This window comes from Sceloporus occidentalis, unplaced genomic scaffold, assembly GCF_023333645.1.
Source record: "Sceloporus occidentalis isolate IW3139 unplaced genomic scaffold, rSceOcc1.0.p SCAF_13, whole genome shotgun sequence".
NCBI classification, from domain to species: Eukaryota; Metazoa; Chordata; class Lepidosauria; order Squamata; family Phrynosomatidae; genus Sceloporus; species Sceloporus occidentalis.
Genome location: NW_028316993.1, coordinates 3,027,153 through 3,052,718, shown reverse-complemented (window position 1 = coordinate 3,052,718; position 25,566 = coordinate 3,027,153). Strand labels below are relative to the sequence as shown.

The 25,566-nt window shown below is 44.0% G+C and overlaps 1 protein-coding gene across 8 annotated transcripts in view; it reads right to left on the bottom strand.

The window, feature by feature from the left end:
* ACTN4 (actinin alpha 4) overlaps positions 1-25,566 on the bottom strand; it is an 88,512-nt gene that overhangs the window by 10,051 nt on the left and 52,895 nt on the right. For 4 of the 8 annotated variants that reach the window (XM_089478507.1, XM_089478509.1, XM_089478512.1 and 1 more), the window contains exons 4-16: positions 22,183-22,269; positions 21,157-21,244; positions 20,913-20,991; positions 20,087-20,168; positions 19,081-19,166; positions 12,395-12,487; positions 11,645-11,875; positions 11,219-11,366; positions 6,723-6,873; positions 3,056-3,164; positions 2,809-2,949; positions 1,628-1,810; positions 592-726 (exon numbers count right to left, since the gene is read on the bottom strand). In XM_089478507.1, the coding sequence (XP_089334633.1) occupies positions 592-726; positions 1,628-1,810; positions 2,809-2,949; positions 3,056-3,164; positions 6,723-6,873; positions 11,219-11,366; positions 11,645-11,875; positions 12,395-12,487; positions 19,081-19,166; positions 20,087-20,168; positions 20,913-20,991; positions 21,157-21,244; positions 22,183-22,269 (1,613 nt within the window). Of the gene's footprint in view, positions 1-591; positions 727-1,627; positions 1,811-2,808; positions 2,950-3,055; positions 3,165-6,722; positions 6,874-11,218; positions 11,367-11,644; positions 11,876-12,394; positions 12,488-17,924; positions 18,011-19,080; positions 19,167-20,086; positions 20,169-20,912; positions 20,992-21,156; positions 21,245-22,182; positions 22,270-24,936; positions 25,055-25,566 lie in introns of those variants that run through there. The other 4 variants (XM_089478508.1, XM_089478510.1, XM_089478511.1 and 1 more) reach the window with 2 other exon arrangements.

The following is a 25,566-nucleotide window of genomic DNA, read 5'->3' as shown; positions in this document are numbered from 1 at the left end:
CTGGCTATGTTCCTGTAACCTGGTGTGAAATGACTACAGTAACACTGAGATCTCCAGAGGACTCTGACAGATCTTACAGCTGATGAGGACTCTGACAGTTCTTAGTTCTGATGTAATCATTCTGCACCTGGCTACAGAGACATAGACACATGCTTCGTTGATCCACCTTGCTCCCCATAAGGCACAGAAAGTCTGGCAGGGGTTTTTTAGAGGCTATATAGCAAGCCCAGGGGATGGTGATATATAGCTCAGCCTAGCACAAGTCTGCAAGTGGAATTCCTACACTATAGTGAGCCATAGTGGGTGAAAATCATTATCACTACTTCTGTCTTTACTGAGCACACTGCTTTCTGTTTTGCACACAAGTAGCCATTTCAGAAGGCAATTCAAGAAGAGGAAAAAGTTTGCAAAACACTAGGCAATAAGATTGGTGAGCTTGGGGTCTGGGACTCCACAGATTATTGTTTCCACTGCTAGTCTCCCCCCTCCCCCATGTTTTAAATTCAGTCTCTAAGTTTTAAGTAGTCTGTTTCTCTGTTTGCACCTTTCTCTGTTTATCCCATGGGAAGAATGGAGAGCAAATCATCTTACCTCCATTTTGGTCTGGATCCAGGGCCCCACAATATTGGCCTGACTGGCAAACTGTCGGCGCAAGTGTTCATTGGACTGCTGCTTGCTCTGCTCGTCCTGCAGGGCATGGTCTCTCTTTGGCACCAACTGCTGGACCTGTTCAATTAGAAGTCAATTTATTTGTCCCAGAGCTTCTTGCTAGCCAAACCTGTAGCCATTTTTCAGGGACACTTTAGATATGTATCCCTGCACAGCTAAGAAGTTGGATTACATGACCCTTGAATTTCTTTTCAAATCTATTGTTCTCTGATTCTAAACTGGCCACAGGAAACACTAACTGCTCTCTCTATCTGTCTCTACCTTGCTGAAAGAACATGACCCAGGAAAAGCATGCATGTTGTGATACAAGGGGGAAATTTTTCCACATCATAAAATTTTTTCTGCACCATCTGCACAGAACTGTATTTATCCATAGTTGCCTATGAGATGGTACAAACACAGGATATGTAGTTCTAGTTATTCCACTAAAGAAAGAAACATTGGCAAACTGTAAGGGCTCAGAGCAACAGACTAACAAATGGGCACATTGCTAAACATGCTTTTACTTTGCAAAATCTCTTGCTTCTCAGTCACAAGTACAAGTAGACAAGAAGAAAATGTGGTAAGCTGCTTGTGCCTACAGGCTCACATCCATTGTGTAGTGAAATAAAATGTTCAGCTACTTGCACTGTGTCACTTTTTACTCAGCTTGCAACAGAACTGCTAAGGAGTACAAAGAGTGAGTAAGTGAAGCTGAAGGCACTACAATTTTTCCTCAGGAAAAGAATATTAAATAGTTGAATTGTTGAATATTAAATTGTTAAATTGTTATCAGCTACAGCTCTCTTTAGGTAGGCATCCTAAAAAATTACTGCCCTTTCAAGTGTACATTAATTTCCACAAAAAGAACTGAATGTTTTTGAATAACACACATGGTAAATAAGATAACATTATCTGATTTTCCATAATTTTCTCTTGAATTCCAAGCCTGTATCACTGCACACTTGCAACTACATACCCTTTCCCACTTGGAATTGATGATCTGTGGAGTGACTGAAGTGTATGGGTTGTTTCCAGAGAGTTTTATATTATTGTATTCTGCGATCTTCTGTGCTTCACTCTGGATGCCTAGGATGGCTTCCCGTTCTTTGTCTGCATCAGGCAGAGTGGACTTGAACTGGTCATGGGCTGCAATCAGACCCTGCAAGGGAAAAACATTCTAGGATTAAATACAAAACAACCAAAAACCAAGATAGGGACCCTGGCAGACCCCAATGGTAGTTTTACACAAGCACAGAACCTGGCTAGATACTACCAATAGTACCAATACTTTGTGATTAATCTAATATTGGATTACAAACCAATAGACGTTACTCTAAAACAGGGGTGGGCAAAGTGTGGCCCATAGCCTACATGTGGTCCCTATCTTGGTTTTTGGTCCCTGAAGGGTCTCACCAGTCCCCCAAATCCCACAACATCCCCAAAATTTGAAATATTCTGGTATGATTTTTCAGGCAAAACTATGCACAAAAAACAAAAAAAAAAACCTCAACCCTGAATGCTTGAAAAACATGTGGAAATACCCCCATGTGATCTCTGCAAGCACCCCAGAACTTTATACTATCCCCAAATACCCCCTTTTCCTCTGCAGTCCCTCTCAAAATGGTGACAGAGAGTGACTGTAGAGGAAAATGGAGTTATTTAGGCTTGCTGTGTAAGAAAGTATGGCTAAAATAGTAAACTCTGCAATGTTCACGAAAACATATTCACGGGTATAACGTAGTGAAGAGGCATTTCCAGGGGAAATAGTGAACTTTTAAAGTAGCATGCAGGGCTCCCCTGGTTAACTGTTAAACATCAAAACTAACACTTTTTTTACAACCAAAAGAGGACTTCCAACCACTTTCTCCTGAAGGTTCCCATGGGGCAGAAAACTGGCCTCTGGGCATGCTAGAGTTGTCCTGCCCTGTTTAAAACTCATATGGATGATGTATCTTTTCTAAAGAACCTGCATGAGTATGGGAAGCTGCCTTATATGCTTTCAGACTGTGGGCAATGAGTCTCCAAATTGGTCCTGCGATCCATGCTGCTTTTAAATTGGAGATGTTGGGCATTTGAACCTGAATCTGTTGCCTGCAGAACACGTTCTCTAAATCTCTTCCCCACAGCTTCCTGCCCTTCAGATGCAGCTCTCCTAACCTCAATCTCCTCGATGGTGTGGACAATGAACATGTCCTGAAGGTCCTCCATGGCACTCTCCATCCAATTGTTGAAGGGTGCGGCTCTCTTAGCATATTCCAGGTGGAGCTGGTCAATGGTCTCCAGCTGCTTCTCTGTTTTCTGCACAGGCAAGAGAACAGGACAGTTATGTCTCAGAAAACAGTGCTTGCTCTCACCCACCCTGCTAAGCATGTGCTAAGGCAATCGGCAGGAGCCTTCAGCTCACCTCCAGTGCTTCCCTCCGTGTGTGGGTCAAGGATCCTAGCGAATCCCACTGGTCACAGATCTTCTGGCACCGGGCATTGACACTGGGGGAGTCGTAGTAGTCCAGCTCGCTGTGGGACAGAGAAGAGGGTTGGAAGGCATGATTTGGGGCCAGATCCACACTAGAGCAGCAGGGAGGGGGGCAGAGACTGTGTGATCTTTTAACTATGGTAATAGTGGGAAATGCTCAGCACACTTTGCATGTGCCCCCTCCCCAGCCTCCTGATTACTCTCCCCCATTAATCACCCCCAGCCAACAAAAAATTACTGGGAGCTTCCAGAAACAACCAAGTCTTACTTTAAAAAGGTGCAACCTCCACCTTGTTTTTCCCCCTCCCAACCCACTCAAAGGGGTTCTATAAAGGTTGAAGCAGACTTGTGGGACCACTCCTGGTTTCTTTCCTTGGTGGTCCCAGAGTGGGAAATTGGCCCTGGACTCTTTCCCATTCCCCCTCAACCTGGGGCCACTGCAGAATCGTAAGAGACCAAGTATCTTGAGCAGGGGAGGTAAAGAGGTAGATGAAATAAAGATTCTTAAGGCTTTATGACCGACTTCTCTAAGCTAGTGCCTTCCAGAGGTTTTGGGCATCTGAGAAAGTAGACTTAAGTCTACAAAAGCTCATGCTGCCAACTTCTTTCTTTCAGTCTCAAAGGTGCCACAAGATCTCTCTATATACTGATTTTAACACAGCTATATTTTTGAATTCTTGTGCATGTGTGTATGTGCGTATGCATGCCTTCAAGTCACCTGTCAACTTATGGTGACCCAAAGGATTTCATAGGGTTTTCTTAGATTGCTTTGCAGAGTTCTTTCCTCCAAAATACAGCCTGAAGTGCCTGGTATTGGTTGTCAGTCTCCCATTCTTATTTCTGAGTAAAGCCATTTCACAAATATTGCAGTGACAACTATCAGGCACCAGAGAGTGATACTGAATCCCTTTTAAAAAGCAGTTAAATGCAGAGCAGACTTTTGCCTTCTGACAGAGCATGGAAAAATTACCTTTGTTGGAGCGACAACTCCCAGAACTCTCTAGACAGTATCATTAAGCTGCTTGGCTGGATTCTGGGAGCTGCAGGCTCCTTGAGGATTAATGCTTCCAAGCTCTGCCCCAGACTGATGATGTCCCCCAAATCCTGCATAGGAAAGGAGACTGGCCACTAACACAGCACCCTGTCTCAGGAGTGGCATTTTCCCAGGAACTCCTGAATGTGATGTTTTAGCAAACTGCCTCTGGCAAGCTACATGTTGCTACACAGTTGGGAGACAGCCCAAAAAAGTGTCAGGATGTTCGCCAAGCAAAACACTTTGAGGAGGAGACTGGAAAAGTAAAAGCGACATGACATATGAAGATGTGGGGTGCCCAGCTTCAAAGGGATCCCTCAATTTAGGAACTGTGGCCAGATATTCAGATTCAACAGGTGGGACGGGGGTAGGTATAATTTCGTAACAGTGGCACTGACAATGTGGGATAAAAGGACTTCCTAATAGCCTATCCCTAATTTTCAAATAGTGCTCTCCTATTTCAAGTTTGTGTGTGTGTGTGTGTGTGTGTGTTTTCATGAAGTCATACTCCAGGCCACACACATTTCCATGTTTCCAAGTTCTTGGCCATTCTCAGCCACTGGAATAAGAACCTCTATTCATGGCACGGCTCTGCTCTTGCTGCTGTGTGTACTAATTGTGTATGTGAGTTTATCTGAGTGGAAAAAAAGAGGGGGAAAAAGGAGGGGAGAAAGAAGTTTGCAGCAAACTCTTACAATAACTGCATTCTCACGATGCACAAAGGGAGGAGGGAAGGAGAACAATAAGGGTACTGTGTCTTTGGAGTATCTGTGTATGCATGTTTGAGTGAGTGAGAGAGAGAGTACCAATAAGGGACGAGTATGCCCTTTTAGAAACTCTTTCCAAAGAGAGGTGATCCTAGCAGATTCTGTATAAGAGCCAAGGGCACTTTGGAAAGTGATCCTAAGTGGCAAATGGTGGGGGTAGGGTGCAGGGCAAACACAGGGGATTGCTATTTTGGATTGGCCAAAAATGTCACACAAGCATCTCTTTGTATTTTCCCTTTGCTACAGAACAGCCCAAACCCACTCTCGTTCTTATATTCTCTCTCTCATACACACACACACACACACAGAGTGTGATATGAGGGAGTGCTAACTTGGAGGGTGACTGGTGTTTCCTTGACAGGAGACAAGCAAATTTTATCCTAGCTTTGAAACGTTTTCTTTTTGGGACTACCACTCCCAGAAAGCCTGCAACCAGCTGGATTATCTGGAGGCAGTCATCCAAAAAATAGCAACAACAAAAAAATTATTTCCAAACTGTGAAAAATTTCATAATGAAATGACAACAACAGCTTGAGGAGCAGTTTGTGGGAGGACAAAAGTCTGGGAATGAAGCAAATATGTAAACAAAGAATCCAGAAATACACCCCAAGCAAAACCTAATCCCAGAGCTTTGAAAAATTAATTATTTGGGAGTACAAATCCCAGACTCCTCAAACTAGGGGATTCAAGGGTTCGAGTCAAAAAGCAAACTTTTCTCAATTCTGAGTTATCCCTGCTTGGACCAATCTTTTTTGGAGTAGGAGCTGAGACAATGGGTTGCTGCCCAAGTCTAAATACAACTGCTTATCCCAACTACAGTAGACCCTTCTGAATCAATGGCTGAACATACATAAATCCTACTGATTCAATGGCTCTACTCTAGCTAGAGCTAGATTTAGGCTCCAGGATCAATTCTCACCACCAGCAGTCCCTTTGACTTCCTCCTTTTGAAATTGCTATGTTTAAAGTCACCATGTGGCTCAAAGCCTGGTCCACAGTAGAAGGTCCCCACTGACTCGGAGAACTTGTATGTCACAAAATTTTTAAAACAACTTTCTACTCCTGCTCCACAACCAGGAAACTCTTGTGAACTGTAGTTCCCAGGTAAGGGACGAGTTGATAAGGCTCTCTAGCCAAACTCTCAAGCCAAACTGCAAGTCCCAGGGCTTCTTGGGAGGAGAAGCCAATGCCTCTCAAGCAGAATAACTTATGACTAAATTGACAGTGTGCTTTTCATCCACATTGTTCAGGGTACTACTATTTTTGAACTCTCTCTCTCTCTCTCTCTCTCTCTCTCTCTCCCTCTTTTAAATGTGAAAAAACAAGATTCTCAAGATGCTCAAATGCCATGCCAGGGAACAGTCCTCATTTTGCATGGGGTGATCACAGAAGTTTAGAGTTGGAGGGTTCCTAGGAGGTGAATGAAGAACCCAGAGCTTGAAAAGAGTCACTTTTTGGCATACAACTTCCTCTAACCATGCTAGTTAGGGGATTCTGAAAAATGCAGGCCAAATCTGGCAGGATATACAGCATACCTGATGGCCTCCCTTTCTATACCACCCAACAAACAAGAGCTCTCCAGCCACAACAGGGCTATATCTCACTATTGAACAGTCCCCATGGTTAGGCATTTCCCCTCTATGTCTAGCTAAACTCTGCTCCTCTGTACTTTCCACCCAGTGACTCTAACCCTGCCCTCAGGAATATTAGAGAAAAGAGCCATAGGTCCAAATGCCCCCAGGTGAAACAAATGCTTGCTGGAACAAGCCTAGTAAGGGAAGAGGAAGAAGGCGGCATACTTGAGCTCCTGAGCAATGGCTGCAATTTGCTCCACTCGGTCCTGGTGAGCTGCCAGATCACTCTCAAAAGCCTCGTGTTTCCGGATCAGGGCCTTGATGTCCGACAGGGTGGCCGTCTCGTAGTCCTTCTGCTTGAGCATGGCCTCTTTGCCTGGGGTGGAGAGAAAAATTCAGGCTGCTCAGAAGATATCAAGACAACAGGTTTCACAGTCGCCACTCCAATCCTTTCAGCAACACTGAAGTCGCCCATGGAGATCATCACTGCAGCTTGAAAGCATTGCTTTTTTGGACTTTCAGAATCTCATCAGACATGGCCTCTGGTGAGTTTTAGTCCAAAAACGGAACTTTTTAACACTTTGTTCCTCTCCTCACAAGCTCTCATCTCACCCCACCCCAACCAAACAATCACTCAGTGTGGCTACTAGTGATCTATCTTTTTCCTCTTATGAAGAGAAGATACCTTATAGCATTGCTTTTATTGAAACAGTGTGGAACAGCCTGAACACTTTAAATGTACACAAAAGATGCTAAATATAGCATCATCATCAGAACATTCAAAGCCATGAAATATTATAGAATACTCAGTGGAAGGGGCAGCAACCTGTTCTACAACACGACCTAAGCAGGTTTCCAGGCCCATTTTACAGGAATTCCTAGCACGGACCTCTCAGCAATACCTGCCAGGCCTCATATTACAACATCCACTGCTTGACCCCAATGCATACTGATTACAATAACTTTGTTCTTCCCTAGTCAAAGCAGTCACTTCTAAGCAGAGTTCAGAAAAGTTACTTTGGTGGGACTACAACTCTCAGGATACTGCTACCTGGATGCCCATGATGGCAGGTGATTTCTGGGAGTTGTCATTTCCCCAAAACTAACTTTCCCAAGCTCTGTTTCAAAAGCAGACACCAAGGTTGCTTCAAGCCTTTTCCAAAGCCCCTTCAGTGAAATGGCCAGTGATTCCACTCACTTCATTCTCCAGACTTTCCAAGTGATATGGGTCAGCCAAACCTGGGATAAGGCTACAGCATGGAAAAGTTAATTTTTTGACTACAAGTCCAGATGTCCCCCATGCACTTTGCAGGGAGACAGTGGGAATTTTTGTCCAAAAAGTATTTGTCTTCCCAAGCTCTACCCCTTCAAACAAGGGCCAGACACAGGAAGCACATGCCAGGCTTCCGCTGGCTACACAGGAAATAATAAGGCTGCGTGAAACAAGAGATGTTTGATTGCTGGGCTCTGCCTCAGGCTCCAGCAGATTCCTTCTGGCTCATCCCTCTGGAAGGGATTTCATTGCTGCCACCATTCTTCCACCTCTTTCCCAGCTTCAGCTGGCCAGCATTGGATTGCGGGGTGGGGGGTGCGGGTGGAATTCAAATGAGACGCATTTACTAGCAACCTGGCACATAGCTGGAGTTTCTGTGGTAATCCAAATGTTATTTGGGTTGGGAGCAGAAAAGGCTGCTGGAGTGTTGAAAACACTCTTCTGTTCCAATCAGCTGTTCCCTGGGACACGCTTAGCTTGGAAAATTCTTCCTTGGCTGCCAGCCAGGCAGAGGTCCAGACAATCTGAGAACTGCAAACTGAACAGAGGGAGTGAGAGAGAGAGAAAAGAAGTGGAGCGGGCTAATTCTAGATGCTGACTGGACACCAGCAGCCTGGTCAGAATGCTCAGCTTTGGGCTGAGAGTCCCATTCTTTGGGCCATGAGAAAGGCTAGAGTGAGACTTGATGAAGAAGCCACCATGTTGAGCAGGAAGACTCCCAGTAGCATCATTCATTCTGTTCCTGTCAATAAATGAATTGTGGCACAAGCAAAGGTAGTTTGGGGATTCTCCGAGCTGCCCTCTGCTACTTTGTTGGCAGGTGTGGGGAATGCCATTGGGACTGCTCCGAAAACACAGCCCTTCCTTTAACCCTAACTGACCAGAAAAAGAAGACACAAAGGGACAACATCACCTTATGCTCACTGTTTTAGTAGGGGGGGGGGGGGAATAATTCTTTCTGAGTAGAAGCATGCTCCCAATCTTAATCCAGAAAGCCACCATAGCAAGCAGAAAACCTAGGGCTGGGAAAAGTTATTATTTGGGGACAAAAAAGTAACCTTTCCAAGCTCTGATGAAACCCTGCTTGAGACCAACATTTTAAGGAGAAAGAGCTCAGTCACTGGCTCTCCCTATGAAACCTGCACCAATTGCTAATCCCCAGCAGAGTAGTCTCAGTGAACTAACAGTTGAATGGTAAATTAAGACTTACATAAATCCCATTGCTTCAGTGGGTATACATTAATTGCCTCTAGCCTGGAGTCCAACAACTATACCATGCTGGCTCGAGTCTAGCTTAAGCTTATACCAGTTTATGTTTTGCACCAAGCAGAGTAAGCCTAGAACCAGCCCATGTGCAAAGATCAATGTTCAGAAGATGGGGAAACTGAGTAGTCTCTTTGGAACACAGACAAGAAACCACCTCTGGTTTCTGAAGAGGTCAGCTTCTAGGTCAAGTAACTTTAGAGAATCCCTCCATCTCCCCACTACTCAAAATGGGCTTCATGTCAAAGAGAACCAGAAAGAGCTTGCATTGGTTTGGACTGTCAGATGTCAACTGGCTCAGTGACAGAAGCCTCCGTTAATAGCTGAGCTTGACTACTTTCTCCACCCTTGTCTCCTTTGTCTGCATTCCAGGCAGGATCTTAAAATGGTGTTCTGAGCACCAAGGGAGACCTCCCCCTTTGAGTTGTTCAAAAACAACCTTTATGTTTCCCTTAGCAATTGCCTGCCAGCTTTGATGGATGAACCTACAACAGTCGAGAGGGGGGCAAAAAGAGGGGAGCAGCCTGTAGACTGGGATGGGGGTTGCTCTCCCCATCACCACAAATGCTGCTGCAGAAAAAAAGAAAGGAATTTGCCATGTATCAGACTGTGTCCAACAGGAAGCTGCAGGGACGCTGATAATGTTTTCTCCGCCCTGGTCTGTGCTAAGAATAGGGCTGGTGACAAAAGGATTCCAGCCTGAAAGGGAATAAACAACTTAAAACAAAGTCTTGGACCAGCAGTAGGAGCGATGGCAGGGCCTGCCGCTCCTGAGAACCAGAGCTGGCAAAGAGACAAAGCTCCATATGATGGGTAGGCAGCCCGTTAGACAGAGTTGTTCTCTCAGGTTGTAGGTTTCTGGGTTGTTAAAAAAAGAAAAGAAAAGAAAAGAGCAAGAGCAAGAGCTTGCAATTTCTACTTCAAAATATTTTAAGACAGGATGGCTCCTTTTTCATTGTCCTCTTCTCAGCAAGTAATTTTCACCTGTTCCAACTGGCTTTTTAGAAACTGACTGAAAGAGTGTCCTGTCCTGTTCTGTAGAAATTGACTACAATAGTGTCCTGTTCTGCTGATTTATCTTTTGCCAGCTTTAATGGATTTGTTTTAAAGGGTTTAATGCACTGCTTCATGGTAGTTCAACAATAAAGTTTTCACTTTGCGCCTTGCAAATGTTTTCATCTGTACTGGATTTAGTTTTTGTAAGCTGCCTTGAGCCCCAGTAATGGGAGAAAGGCAAGATATAAATGAATAAACAACAACTGGATGGAATCCTATTCTCTGGATGGCATGGAGGTGCAATCTACATACTGTTGGGTTATTCCCTGCGTGCCTGCAGATGAAGCAAGTCCAACGTTGATCAGTGGTGTAAATCCCCACTCATTAACACCTCCTAGACTGTGAAACTGAGATGATGACAACCACAACTATATCCAAACTACCAAGAGGACATCCCTTATCACATCTAGGGGTGTACTGGAGCACCTTCTGGATGCTGCATACAGTAACATTCAAAATGGCAATGTGTGTGCATGCACAAGTGTGCACAAATATCACTGTGCAGTGTGAAATGACATAACCAAGGAACAGTTTTACTATGACCATAACTTTGTACTCTGTGTAATATATGCAGGTTATAGGCATTGAATTTGGACACACACACACACACACCTCTCACTTAGAAAGATGCATAGTTCTGCTCTTCTGAGCTTAGTATTCTGTCTCCAGTAGCAACCAGCCTTGGAAAGAAACAGTCAGAGGCAGCAGCTGTGGTTTTGCTGCCTATCCAAACAATGTGAGAAACAGAAGGCCAAATGGACAAAACCATTACACCGAAAATAATTTGCCAGTGAATGGCAATCATCTGTCAAACCTTTACCGACTCCCTCTGCTCTCTACTGTCCCAAGGGCTGGGTCAATCTGGGACAACTAAGAGGGCTGGGATACAGTTTAGCATGTGCTTGAGATATGAAAGGTTAATGAATGCTATCTACAGTTTTAATTTTTTTAAAAAATAGAGGCCTTAAAGACTTCCTCTTTAAGAACAGATACTGATACTGGCTGGAGGAAGCACAGATTCAAGAAGTTACTTTTTTGGACTGCAGCTTCCAGGGACCTCCAGACATTATGGACATGAACTTTTCAAAGGTCTGTGAAAAGGCAGACTCATGCATGCCCTAAATCTCACCTTCAGTCCAGGACTCATGGATGGATGCCTTCTGCCTGAACTTCTCAGCCAAGTGGTCCAGCCGCTCCAGCCGCCGGATCTCATTCAGCAGCCACTCTTCATGACCTTTCTCTGACTGCTCCAAGTGCTGCCAACCGTTGTTGATGTCCTGTGGATTTTGGTGGTGGGGATCAGGATGAGAAAAACTTTCAGCACAGCCAGAAGGTGGGTTCTAACATTTTAACTCTGTTTCTCAACTAAGCTTGCTCCCAAAGTGGCTACATATGTCTGGTAAGACTTCCCAGTTTACCTCTCCCTTTGCTGCTGCTTCACTGCTTGATTGCTTTTTTAAACAACTGAAGGGTCTGCAGAACCAACCAAGCTCTGACCCACCAGGCATGCTGGTCATCTCTAATTTCTCTTGAATTGCAAGCTAGGCCTACTCACCGAAACCATTTTCCCCTCGGAGGGCATGAAGGCTGGCCGGTTGCTCAGCCGTAGCTTGGTCTGCAGGGTGTTGAAGTTGATCTCCAGCTGGCACTTCTCCTGCACCTTGGGGGGCTTGTGGACCCTTCGGTAGTCACGGAAATCCTCCAGTTTCTGCTGCATCTCTTGCATGGTCTTCTGAGGAACACGGTTCTCCAGCCAGGGGATGGTGCGCTGAATCCATTCCAGGAGCTGAGGAAATGAGGGGAACATATAGGGTTAACGGCTAGAAAAACAGTGGCCCAAGGGATCTAGGTGCAAGCAACCTGTTGGGCTCCACAGCAACCCAGGGGTTCTATGCTGCTGCTGAAAGCCCATTTCTACCTATCCAAGGAGAACCTTTAAAGCTACTTTCAGACAAATTAGCTAGCATCCTATTAGTGAAACATGCAATTGTTCAGTCCAACACACATCTGTGTATGTCCCTTTTGGTCACTGTGGAGATTGTCATTCTCATCTTCCCTGTATAATGACCCAACCTCCCCCAGGACTCACTCTTTTGCTGTGATATTCCATGGCCACTCATGGGCTGAAGGAGAGCTGAATGTGTGTGTGTGTGATGGGGGATAGGAGAAACATCTAGCAGAATGGTTACCTCATCTACCAAGCTCTCTAGAAGACCATGGCAGATCTCTAGTTCCTGCAAAGAACACAAACCTGCCTCCATTTTGCTACTAGCGAGAAAAGGGGTCAGAAACCAGCACCACTCACATCGGAAGCCAGCTTCTCGTAGTCTTCCATCAGGTGCTCATTCTCCTGGTTCACCGCCAACACTTTGCAAATCCTGTTTGCGGCTGTTTCAGCCTAGAGAAAAACACAAGGGGGGAGGGAATGGGAGTTGAGGAGACAAGTGGACCCACACAGTTAAAACCTGCCTAAAGTGAAAGTGCAGTGGGAAAAGGAGGTTGTGGCGCAGGGCGCCTGAGGAAACCACCAAGTCTAGTGGCAAGCAAAGAGAGATGTTTCAAAGTAAAGCCAGCAAGAGTTTTCCAGTAACCTTTGAGGCAGATCCTGCTTGGGCATACATGATCCTCTTTCATATTTTCCCTCCCACCAGCATCAAAACAAGACTTCCTATTTCAGTGAGCACCATCTTCAGTCTGGTAGATATACTGGCTTAGCATTACCAATTTATTTTAGGACCTCTGTAAGCTAAGAATGAGATTCACAGATTCATTAGACCTCTATATTTGCACACAGGAAAAGGGCCCCTTTAAATGGATCATCTGAATTACCTCTCTTGGATCAACTGAAAACCTAGGTGTATGTGATCCAAGGTAGGCCATACACTGTGATGGAATGCTTCCTTGGTTAGAGATAGTTTCAGAAATTGGGAAATTGTGGTGAATAGAAGTAGAACAAGACATGATTTGAAATCAATTTCAAACCATGGTTTTGCATCCTAGTCTCTTCCAGTACCAGTAGCCATAGCTGTAAATCTACTCGGGGTTCAGTCCAAACCTTAAAGAAGCACCCTGGTGCTGAATCTGTATTGGGTTTGATAGAGTACAGCACCCCTATCTAAACTACAATCTGGAGTGGATCCAATGACCCAGAAAAGTAAACAAAAAGAATTAAAGTGTCTGTGTATGTAAAGGTTTAGAACAGATATAATGAAACACTAATATAATCAATTACTCAGTTTGTCACTACACAGTCTACAAAGAGCTGTTCAAAGACATAGCCATGTCAGTCTGGAAAATTAGTATGCAAAGAGATCTTTGAGACTGTTAGTGAGAGGTTGGTAGCATGAGCTTTCATAAGCTTGAGCTTGCTTCCTCAGATGCATGGGGAAGAGTGGAAAGTCCGGACAGGTTGTTCCACTTTCCCCCATGTATCTGAGGAAGTAGATTCAAGTCTACAAAAGGTCTGCTACCAACTTTTCTCTTTCAGTGACTCTCAAAGGTCCTACAAGATCCCTTTGCATATAAATAGCAAAATGGGAGAAAGTACATAGGGCATATATCATTTGTTGAAGGGGAAAAGATGGCCAGAGGTTTCATCTAATTTTTCATTCAAACAGAAGCCAGATGCGTTCCAACAGGCAGTCTTCCTCAGTGGCCAATGTGGCTCTTGTGTTGTGAATACTGGATGAAACCTGGGACCATCTTTTCCCTTTCAACAAATGATTTAGGAACTAAAGACCTTTTCCTATACTGCTATCTATAGTGTAGACTTTGTGCTCTGTGCTGTGAAGTACAAATTTGACTTGTGTAGTGCACATTTGAATAATGGATTATTTTAGTGTTCTATTATAAACCTTTAGACACACACTTATATCTTAATTTTTTGTTCACCTTTTGTTATTTCAGTGAGTTATCCTTTCCTTTTGTCCCATTAACACTGAAGCCTCCAATGGCCACTGGCCAATCCTATATAAAAGTGGTAATGAATTTTTAAAAAATCAATTTATATTTATATCTTAAAAGCTTCTTGAAACGGGGCAGAGGCTTTTACACTACAAACAGATGCCTCCAACTCAGCTAAGAGTGGAGAGACCCCTCCATAATGCACAATAGCCTGGCTTAAGTGAAAGTAGGAAGGAAAAGAAGGGCACAGAAACTATGGGATGGGGCGCAGGGGAAAATCGAGAGATCAAGTACCTTGCAAGGAGCAGAGAGAGTCCAAGGGAAGGAGATGGAAGCCAGACATCAACAGAAAGGATGATGAGGGTCTACAGAAGGATGAGGACAGGGAGAGAGCCATGGAAGAAATGAGTTGCCAACAGAATAGGATATCCAAAAGAAAAAGAAAGAAAAGCTTTGTTCTACTAGGAAGGAAAAAAAAAGCCACAAACACTACAGGATCCTGACCTAGGGCTTTTTTCCTATATTTTAGAAAGCTGGGTTGCCAACAAATAAGGGCCAGTGCTCCTGACCCTTTAATATCTGATAAGCAATGACTGCTGAAATTTACTTTTCTATACAACCATTAAAGCAAGAGTAGCCCTGTCTCTCATTTCAACTGGTAACCCTAGTTTGGAGGCAAAAAGGAGGGGAAGAAGGAAGGTCAAACTTGAAAAGATTAGGCTGGTTTAGACAAGGCATATGAGTATTATGGAGGGAAAGATGGGGATTGCAATCCAACATGCAAAGGCACGAGGTTGGGGAAGGCTGCTTTGGACCATAATGATGCAGCCTGATTTATTCATTGTGGATTATTTGATGCCACCGGTGTTCGATAAGTAAAGGATATCAGGGATTTTTTTTCTTTTAAAGCCATCAAAAATACAGGCTGAAGCTTTTCATCCAGCACCCAGCTAGCAGGTTCTGCATGGCTGAACACAGACTGTCTCCACAATCCAGTTGCTGCCTCGAGCCTCACAGTGCAACAACACGGAGGCAGGCTGGAAGGATGGCTGGTGTGGCTACAAGGCAGCTAATCAATCCCAGCTGATGGAAAAAACATGCCAGCTGAGCTCTCATCGCCCCCCCCCCCAAGTCTCAGATTGGACACAAAGGACAATAACAATAACAATAATATTAAGAGTTGTTCTAAAAAAGATTGGCAAGGCTAGGCATTCACACAGTCCACCCCTCTCCACCCACTGAGAGCTCCACACCCACACACCAGGGAGTGTGTCTGTTTGCGAATCCATGGGCACAATCAAATTCAGCTTCTTGTATGTTGGGGGAGATCTGTCTCCTCCAGCTGGAATATGTACAGAGATTGCTGGCCAGAGGAACAACGGCTCCACTTCCTGCCTGTAAAGGATTTACACATTCAGAGCCAATAAATTAACGCTCTCCTTTAATAGAAAACACACCGCCAAAGCTTGGCAGCAGATCTAACATGTTAAGACACTGCCCGGGGAATGGGGGAAGAGGATGAGAAGGTAGGAAACTTCCCATGGTTCCCTCTTTAAAAGCAACCACCAAAAGCAGCTTGCTGACGTAATTTATCTCCTCCACATTATGCACAGTCTGCTGTTCTGTGGGCCTTCTGTGCTGAGCAGCAGGAGGCAAACTTTCGGGACATGCTGGCAGTTGGAGGAAGCCAGGTGAATATTGAAACACAGAAAAGTGACTTGGGGATTACAAATTCCAGAATATCCCAGTGAGCATGGTCAGGGGTATTTTGGGAGTTGCAGTCCCCCCAACTGTCATCTTTCTCCACTCTAGTTGTAATGTCGAAAGCTTTCACAAGCGGCTTCTGTTCCTTCCACATGGCCTGGTTGTTCTGGTAGAATTATCAGCAAAAAATTGTGGGTTTTGCCATATAGAGTAGAGTTTGGCCTTCGTATCTGCAAGGGTTCCATTTGGGACTCACTACTGCAGATATCACATGGCCTGTGATCTGCATGCGGCCTCCTCTGATCTTCTTAGGGAAAAAACTTGGCTGGAAAAAGGAGAATTCCTACTTCTGGAAGCCTCTGCAAGTGCTGATTCTCTTCTAAAAAGCCCAGTTTAGTCCCTTACTTTAGTATGGGAGCTGTCTTCAGTGGTTTCTCCTCAAAAAGACTGCAGTAAAATAATTGCATTTTGGGAGGAGCTGTGTCCTGCAGCAGGTCTCAATGGGCTAAATTATCTCCAGTCCTAGCCCCTGCTGGTGTACACTGAGATTTTCCTACCTTGCTGATCTATAATTAATTCAGGAGAATTGGATCAATTACCAGATTTAAGAAGTCTGCTCTTCTCCAATTCGGTCCTCATCTGATGCTGAATGATGGGAACTAAGTGTGCGCACTCCATATCACTTAACTAACCATTGTTGTTTTTGTTGCCTTCAAGTGAAAACCCACTAGTTGGCCTTGGATATGTCCCACACCATTCATCCTCAGAGGAAGGCACTAGCAAGCTCCCTCTCAAGAAATCTTGCCAAGAAAACCCTGTGGCAGGTTCACTTTAAGAGTTGGCATAAGTCGGAAATAATTTGACGGCGCACAACAGCAAGCATGAATCTGGTATGGGGACAGGCAAAGTGTGGTCCACAGCCTCCATGATCATTTTTTTGTGGCAGCAAGGGGCCCGCAGGGGTCAAAAAGGCTTTTTGCAAGGTATTCCTGGGTGGCCAATGCAGCCCCCTAGTCTCCCACAGTAGTCCACTCCTGATCTGGCACATGAGGTAAAATAAGGATAAACAAAATGTGGCCTTGCCAATAGTTCTGGACTGCAACTCCCAACATCCCATGTCACTAGCTATGCTGGCTTAGGGCTGCTGAGAGTTGCAGTCTAACAACACATGAAGAGCTACACTTTGACCCTCCCTAAGGTAAAATGATGCCTAATAGGTAATCTGACTTAAAAGGAGATAGAATAACCTTTCTGAAAATAAAAGGTCAACCGAGAAGCCAGGCAACCTGGTTAAGTGAAGGGGAATGAAGTTACAGGATGGACAAGTGTGAGCGCCAGAGGGACAGACAAGGAAATCTATACCTTTACCTGTGGTGCAAGAAGCCAACAGACCTGAGTAACCTGAGGCAGGGACATAAATATACAACTTCTTCCTCAAGAGAGATGTCTGCCACCTCCAAAAGTAACTTTCTCAATCTCTGTCTAATTCTGGGGCTAGTGTGGGACATGGTGGCATTAGCAGAAAACTGGCCTTCCAAAGCTATAGCAGCTGTATTTCCTTCAGAGGTGTTCTCTGCCTTATGAGGATTCAGTCCAACAGCTGTTCTCAGCCTCACCATTCGGTCCCAAGATTTGCAGTGTGGGACATTTACACAGGAGTATAGGTTGGGATTCATTTCCCTAGATCATCAACCCGACTGTGATCAAAAACAAAACTCAAAAAGAAGATGTAGAAGTTCCCTGTTGGGCCAGGGTCTGAGGGGAAAGAATTGGAGGAAAACCAGAAGTTTTGATAAATTATACGATTCCTCCTAAGAGATTTTGCCACTTCTTGCCTGACAGCCTGGTTTCTTCTCACCTGTAGGAAGCCATTAATGGAAGGCAGCAAAACAACAGAGACGGATGTTGGTGAAGAGATGTTGTCAGCATGAAAACCTTTTTCTTATTCGGTCTCCTTCAAGAAGTGACCCAATGGCAGATGCGAACCACACAAGATAGCCAAGAATAGATAACTTCATTCTCCTGACCCATTGTTGCAATAGTTTGTTTGGCCCAAGGCCACACTAAGCAACCAATTTCCTGCCTAACCTAGTCTTCTTATAGCCCTTTCATGCCAGTATCAGTGCCATGCTCCAGAAAGTTGATTAGGGAAGAAGTTAGTGACAGCTTAATAGTAGTCAGATACCTTGAAAAGCAGCAGCCAGCAGCCCTACCCAGCCAAAGCTCACCTTCTGAGCCCCCGAAAAAGCGTGATAGAAGCAGGAGACGTAGGTCATGATGGCCTTCTCATCGGGCCTGAGCGTGCCTACAATATCTGCGCAAGAGGAAAAGAGAAAAATGGAGGTAGAGTCAAAGGCGCAGTGCAAGGTCCTCCAGGCCCCAATGGGCCATGCAATGGAGCGGGGGCAAAAAGGCAGGGGTAAGGCGAGCCTTTACTCCTGACAGGGACCCAAATCTCAGCTGGGACAGGACTCTCTGAGTCATCTCCTTGTTTAGGAACCACCCTGTAGGGGTGGAAACTTTCAGTTCTCCAGATGTTGACGACCCACCAGTCACATCATATCTCATCCTTGAATGGGGTTGTTAGTGCTCATGGGAACTAGAGTGCAACATCTGGAGGACACAGGTTTCCTAGTTCTGGTTTATTCTGTCACTCTTAAGCAGCAAGAGCCCTCAAAACTTAGGTCCGATACATTCAATTGATCTAGTGCATGTCTCCTCTGAAGTAAGACCACCTTCATGCTCAACAGGGATTACTTCCTAAGAAAATGCATTTAAGACTGCAGCTTTCATCAATGAAGGTGTCAAATGAGTCACCAGTAGGTGGCATGCAGTTTTAATTGGTAAAGCATGGACTTCAGGTGTTGATTATTTATCTGGAGGAACTATTTTGGCTCTGGTGTGACCCTACAAGAATGAAGGGCAAAGTCTTGCCAGCTCTCCTTCTTTTCTTATCTTTAAGCATTCATTTATGAAACACAACTGTATTTATTAAATAGTAAGTTGCCATTTCCTGAAGCCGCTCAAAGATGCACTTATGTATGTATTCATTTCTTAAAACTTAGTATTTTAATTTAATTTGTTTTATCCATTGATTAAAAGGTAGACAATTAACCTAAGATAATACTAAAACTGGTTGGCAGTACTAAATGTAGTCTTTCAAGCTCTGTTTGACAATGATGACAAGTTTTGGCTCAAAAGGACCTCACACTGAATCAGGCATGAGGAAGAATGACCTTTGAGGACGCCCTGATCTAGCTGGGATTTGGGTTCCTGGTTAACTGGAAGGTGTTGGTCTTGGCAAGAGAAGTCAGGAGAGCACAGGATGCTGGAAGGAAAGAAGAAAGGAGCTGTTAATGGTGAATGCTCAGCCACTTCTGGTACCTTCTGTGCGCCAGAGAAGGCATGATAGAAGCTGGAGACATAAGTCATAATAGCCTTCTCATCAGGACGAGCTGTGTTGACAATATCTGAAATGTGAACAACAAGGATTAAATACACCAAGAGGCAAAGCCCCGTTTTCCTGATGCTTTACTGGTTCCAGCATCATCAAACGACGATCAGTCCACCAGATCCATTGTCCTTCTGCAGACAAAAGATAACAGTCTGGGAAAACTGCAGTTAACCATATGCAAAGGAATCTTGTAGTATCTTTGAGACTAAGTGAGCAAAAGATGTTGTAGCTTAAGCTTTTGTAGATTAACTACATATCCAACACAGAAGTTAAATCAGTTATGCTACAATTACTGATATCATACCTCCTTTCCCAGCTCAAGACTGCTTACAAAACTCATGCTAAAAGCTGCTTATGGTTGCAGAGCTCTTATACCTTTGCCATGGAAAAGCATATCCCTTTCCTAAACTTGCATCCCTAAAGCTGCATCAGAGCCAAAGCTCAAACTGTATAAAGAATTTTGGGGTTGCCTAGTAACATACCTGGATACTGGCTGGAACTAGAGATTGTTCCTGGTTAACCTTGGAGTGCAGATTTTTATTTATTTCTTTTAAACTTGGCATCCTCACCTCCAAAGTCTGGGAGCAGGCTGAGAGGAGAGAGAAAGGCAGTACATGCCTCCAGCACGCTTTAAAGTGCTGGAGAGAGGAATCTCAGCATGCTAGAATGTTTAGCATGGAGAGAATGAATGGCTAAGTGTGAATATGACTTCAGAAATACCAATTATCTTGAGCAAAGCATCTAACAATTTACTTTGAGTAAGGCATCAAAACAGAGCTGCTTGGCTTCTGCAACCCAGTCTTGCTTATAGAAATAGAGAACACACTTTAGTACCAGCAACCTCTTCCTACAAGGAGCTGGTTTAAGCCCAGATGCTGTTATGAAATATAATTCATGGAATCAAACAGAGCCCCGCAGTACTGAGATGGAGCTTACCTTCTGCATCCAACATCTTGGGAATATCGAGATATTTCTCAGCGACCTCAAAGGCATTGTTCAGATTTGTGACCGGATCATCCTATGAGAAGGGAATTAGTCACAGAAGCATGGCTGTTAAATCAGATGCCATCCAACCCAAGATACAAAACAAGAAGCATCACAGGACAAAATGCATTCCTGCCTCCCACACAAGTACCTTCTCAGACTGAGCTCTAATTCAAACTTCCTACTCCTGCTGAGGCTGCCACTGGAACTTGCAGCCATGATGCTGTGCTTTTGCACAACTGTGAAAACCGTGTTAAAGTTTTTCCTGTGCATATGTGGAGTGCACATGACCAGGCAGGAATGCATTTAGCCTCTTGGAGCTCAAGCTACCTAGATGCCATGCTGAAAATGGAACAACTGAATGAGGCTGGGGTTGCCGAAAGTTAGAGTCTTCATCTCCTTGCTGTATTCTATATGTATATATATGGAGGACTTGAAGTCCAAAGCCCAAGGTGAGTTTTAAGCAGTTTCATGTCATCCCACCCATCACTAACTCTAGTTTCTGTATGTTTTAGTGTACAAGAGGTCTTTCATTTTTTATTCCAAAGCTGGATACTGTTATTCCCATTGTACACACCAAGGGAATCAAGGCTAGAAGGTAATAACTTGCCCTAAATGCCCAAGCAAAGTCCTGGCTCAAGTAGAATTTGATTCTTGGGGGTCATACCATTTCAGACACTGCTGATCACAGGCAATCACAAAGAACAATGTAAAAGGGTTTCTAGAATGCCATCCAAGAAGGAAGTTGTAACAGCACCTGTTGCTGCTCCTGGCCTACCTTTCTGAGCTTGTCATATTCAATGAGTTCTGGTCTGTGTCTGTGGATCAAGGCATTAAAAGCAAGGCCATCCTTCCAGCTGTGAAAAGAAGCCCAAGGATACAGTTAGACGGCTTAGCTGTCAGAGAAGGGGAAAACAATAGCTTTGGTATAGTGTTTCTCAAACTATAAGCCAAAACAAGGAACTTTCTCAAGCTCAAGGTGAAGTCTAATATTCACAAGACACATCATGTTGAATGTTTACCTTATGTGGAAGTTCTGCACGTTCACGTTCTTGTAGGGAGCAGTCTTTCTCTGGCACCAGAGCAACAGGCCCTCCTTGGCTGAAGTTTCTGCACATAGAGGACAAAAGAGTTACAATACTATTCTAAGTCATTGTACAAGTGAAATGGAAGATTTAAATCAAGGCAGCAGTAAAGACAATCGGATGGAACTATGGCAAGCAGAAGGCTGGAGCCAATCAGGACCACCATTCTGAAGATCAGTGCATGTCCTCCTCAACACATGCATTTCACACACTGTGAATGCTGCCTATAAAAATACTTATACAGGGCTGCGCACAGGAGCGCACGGCCATTGAAATCAATGGGACCCCAATATTGATGATTTTTCCGATTCACGAGGGTAAGGGTAGGTGGGTAGGTCTGGAACGGATCCCCCGCAAATTGAAACAGACGACTAGTTAGACTGTAGAGATCTTGCACTGTGTGCTCTTTGCTGCTTGAATTTTTACTTCAAAATAAAGATGCTACTCTATAGGAAATAAGAACAAAGTCTTTCTCCTGGCTGATGCTGTATATGAGTGTTAAAATGCACTCTGTCCATGATTCAGTGTAGAATAAAATGACTGGAGTGCATGAATATTGGTGTAGGTATCCTTCTGATCAAATGAGTCCCAGGGGAAGACTTTGGGAGATGGATCTGATTCCCAGAAGCCTTTCTCCAGCTGGGTATAGTCACTTGGAACATGCATTTCCAGAGCAGGTATCTGACAAACAGCCAGAGCCAAATGCTTCATAAAGTAAGGGATGTTTATTACAGCTGACTGAGCAGCTGCACAGTGAAAGATTTATTGGGACTGATTTAGAGAAGCAGGAAGCAAGGGGGGGGGGGAGCTTGAATTTTTATCAAGCTTCTTCCTCTATACTGTATTATATTTATCATCTTTCTGTCCCATAAATCGTGTGCAGTGGATGCATGGCTAGTCCTGACACACCAGAAGAAATGCAGAAAGTGTATCCAGCCAGCCCTGTGGAGCTCTGGCTCTTACCTTCCACGGAGATGTCCTGAATGGCAAATCTGAGGATGATCGTCCAAATCATACCTAGGGTCATCTTTGCATTGCCATCAACAATTTCTGGAAGCAGAAAAGGCAAAAGAATTAGTCACAGAGGAAATATACTGCCAGGGAAAGAGAGGCAAGATAGAAAAGTATAACTGAGTGGGGAAAGGCAGTGGCTGCATTCATAATGAATGGTAAGTAAGGATTCTAGTGAATCCAGGTTTATTATGAACAAGCTGCCTTCTGCTGCACCCAGACCATTTTCTCCCCATTTGACTCCTCAACAAACTAGAAATGGCTTCCTTAATATGTCATTCAAACCCAGGGCCATGACTTGTTGCTCACAAACAAAACAGGATTTGTAAGAAAAGAACAATCCTGGTTTGTAATCCTGGCTTATAAAGGATGCAACCAGTCCTACTCCAAGGTTAGGTGGTCACACTAAGCAAATAAACTTTAGTTTGTTTAACTCTTTGCAGCAGTGGAGTGGTGGACAGCTACAGAACATCTGAGGGGTACACCCTTACATTTCCCACCCATTGCTGCATCACCTGCCTGCTACTTCTAGTGACCAATGACCCTGGAAGTGACCAGGTCACTTGTGGTTATGGAAAATATTATTTGGAGGCTAAAAAAGTTGTGTGGCGGGTGGGGAAGGAACACTGTATGTACTTATTTTAGCTGAAACTTGTGTCACCTGCAGGCATCTGGAGCATGATTCTCTTTTCTCTCTGTGTGTGTGTATGCATGTTTTTCCACTAAGGGAAGGGGAACTGGAGGTACAAGAATGACTTTGGCAGATCACATGCCACACAATTTCCACTGTTGCACAAGTGGTAGCAAGACAAATAGGAACAAACAGGCTGTGTACTGCAGGCAGAAACTTTCCTACAATAAACTAGGATTCAGTAGAATCCTGGATTACCATTCTGTGTGCATTTGGCAAATATGAATTAAGCACAGGGTTCCCTGTTTAGAGGACCATGGACCACAGTGGTAAGACATTGGCTTGGCATATATAGAGTATCTAATTCAATTTCTTTGAAACCCAGACAAGTAGCTGCCAATGAGTGCATGTTGGCAACACTGAGCTACACATGTCAGCTTCCTATGTTCCTATGTGCATTTCAGCTTTGAGGGCTGTTTTGTTTCTAAAAGCAAGCTTCTAGGCCATATTGCTGTGAATATATATCAGCAACACTGGCTGACGTTTCCAAAGCCAAAGGTGTTAGGAAAAAGATTCCCAACAGATGTGGGTGAGGTTTCAGTGCTCCAAGTAGGTCTTGCCACACCTTATGATCAGAAACAGCAATATAAATTATGTCAAAAGAGTAAATAGAGATTCATGCAAAATAAGATGATGCAAATTCATGCAAGGCAAAGAACTGCCTAGATTTTCTGGACATAGAATTGCTTTGGGGTTGCTGTTTGTATTCACGAGCCACCCAAAGAGTCAAAAAGCTGTTGTTTGTCCATTAGTGCAATTTCTGCCTATTCTTTCCAAGCGCAGAAACAATGGAGGAGGAGGAAGAGAATGGAATATTTCAGTTCCTATAAAGATTAATGAGACATGGGTCAGGCCAAGCAAGCAGCTGGTGCAGCGGAACAGGCAATTTCATATGTGCCTTGGGAGAACCACAGCCGCTCTCTAAACTGGCAAATGCTTGGAAGCAGGATGGATTCAAGTCAAGATGTTTTAAAATGTGCCCATGATGAGACTCCAAAGACTGTTGGGTTAGAGCAGGTAGAGAAAAAGAAGGGTGAGGGCAGTGAGTCTGGTGAACTTTCATTCCTGTAACTTGAGATGCCACACCTGATGCATTAACAGGGCACTTGTCAGAACCTGTTCTGGGTGTAAAGAGCAGCTCTTTTTTGAGATTAGGTCCCAAAAGGCAGGGGAATCAAGAATAGATTCTCAAAGGCAGCTCTGGAGAACAGGAATCAGTTTGTCTTGCCGGACATTGCTTGGAAGGGTCAAACAGGTGTGAATTGACATTTCTCAAGACCTGGAATAAGACCTGAATGGATGCCAGTTTAGGGGAATCTGCACTAGTTACTTCCTAGCAGCAGTTAACCTGATGCAAAAAAGCTGAGTAAAGTGGTGGCATGTGTCCCACCTCTTCCCAGCACGCAGTAGAAGGAAATACTATGTAGTCATAACAGCCATCAATACATTCATTCACTCTTATCCTTTTTTTTTTCACTCAAGGAAACAAGTTGTCACTTTTAATCAAGTTACAATGAAGGCACAACAACAACAAGAGGAGCAGGCTCAAGGGACTGAAATATTTAGGAAGGGTTTTTTAAAAGACATCATTTGGTTTGTGACGTGAAGCAATGAAGGTTTACTGTCTTTAAAGACATTACTGTTTTTAAAGAGAGAGAAAGCTATGCAATTATCATCTTACAGCCTAGTCATAGCTTGCAAATGTTATTTTTTAGACCATAAAACTCCCAGAATCCCCTAATCAGCATGGTCAGTAGATTCTAGGAGTTGCGATCTGAAAAGTAAGGTTTCCAAACTCTAAGCCTAGCCTACCTCAAGGCATGAGGGGCTCCTAGAGATGCCTATGATCATAACTATCCACCATGAGGTCTTTATTCTCTTTTAACAAACCAGGTGAACTGAAGCTGAGAACAACAACAACTTGAACATTTATCTCGCATTTTTAGGAGTTCAAATTACTTCACATGGACTTCTCTGCAGCCCTGGGATAATACTAGTTAGTATTATCTGCTTACTGAAAGTTGACCACAAGAGTGAGAAAGATGAGAAGAGAAGATCATGCATGTAAAACAAACTACAGAGTTTGTGTTAGGAGCACAGGAGCAAAAGGATTCAAAGGGATGGCAGTCAAGGAGCAGGAGAAACCAGGACAGCAGGTTGGAGGGGATGTGTTCCACTTGAGGGGAAGAAAAGCCTGAAGAACACAGCACAGGTGGCCAGAAACTGCAGAAGTCAACTGAAATGAAATGGAAATATTAGTTTGCAATAACCATCCAACTACATAGCAGAAGTATTGCCTTTAATTACCTCTTTTAATTAAATTTTAATTTAAATTTAAAAAGAACAGATGTGAAAAGAGAAAGAAAGAGAGCTGGGAGATCAGTAAAACCCCACCTGCACTTTCTGAGTGGGGTATGTGACGTATTACCAGCCAAAGCCAAGCAATGGATAGAGACAAACAGGGAGCTGGTCCAGCAACAAGAAAATGCAGAGCCGAGAAAAATCCAACAACAGGAATTCGGGGTAGGAGAGATTTTTGTTTGATTGCTTTAAAGCGTGGAACAAATTCACTGCTGGCATGTAAAACTGGCAAAGATCAAAGGAATTCCAGCCACAGAAGCTTGGATCAACTAAAGGCAAATACT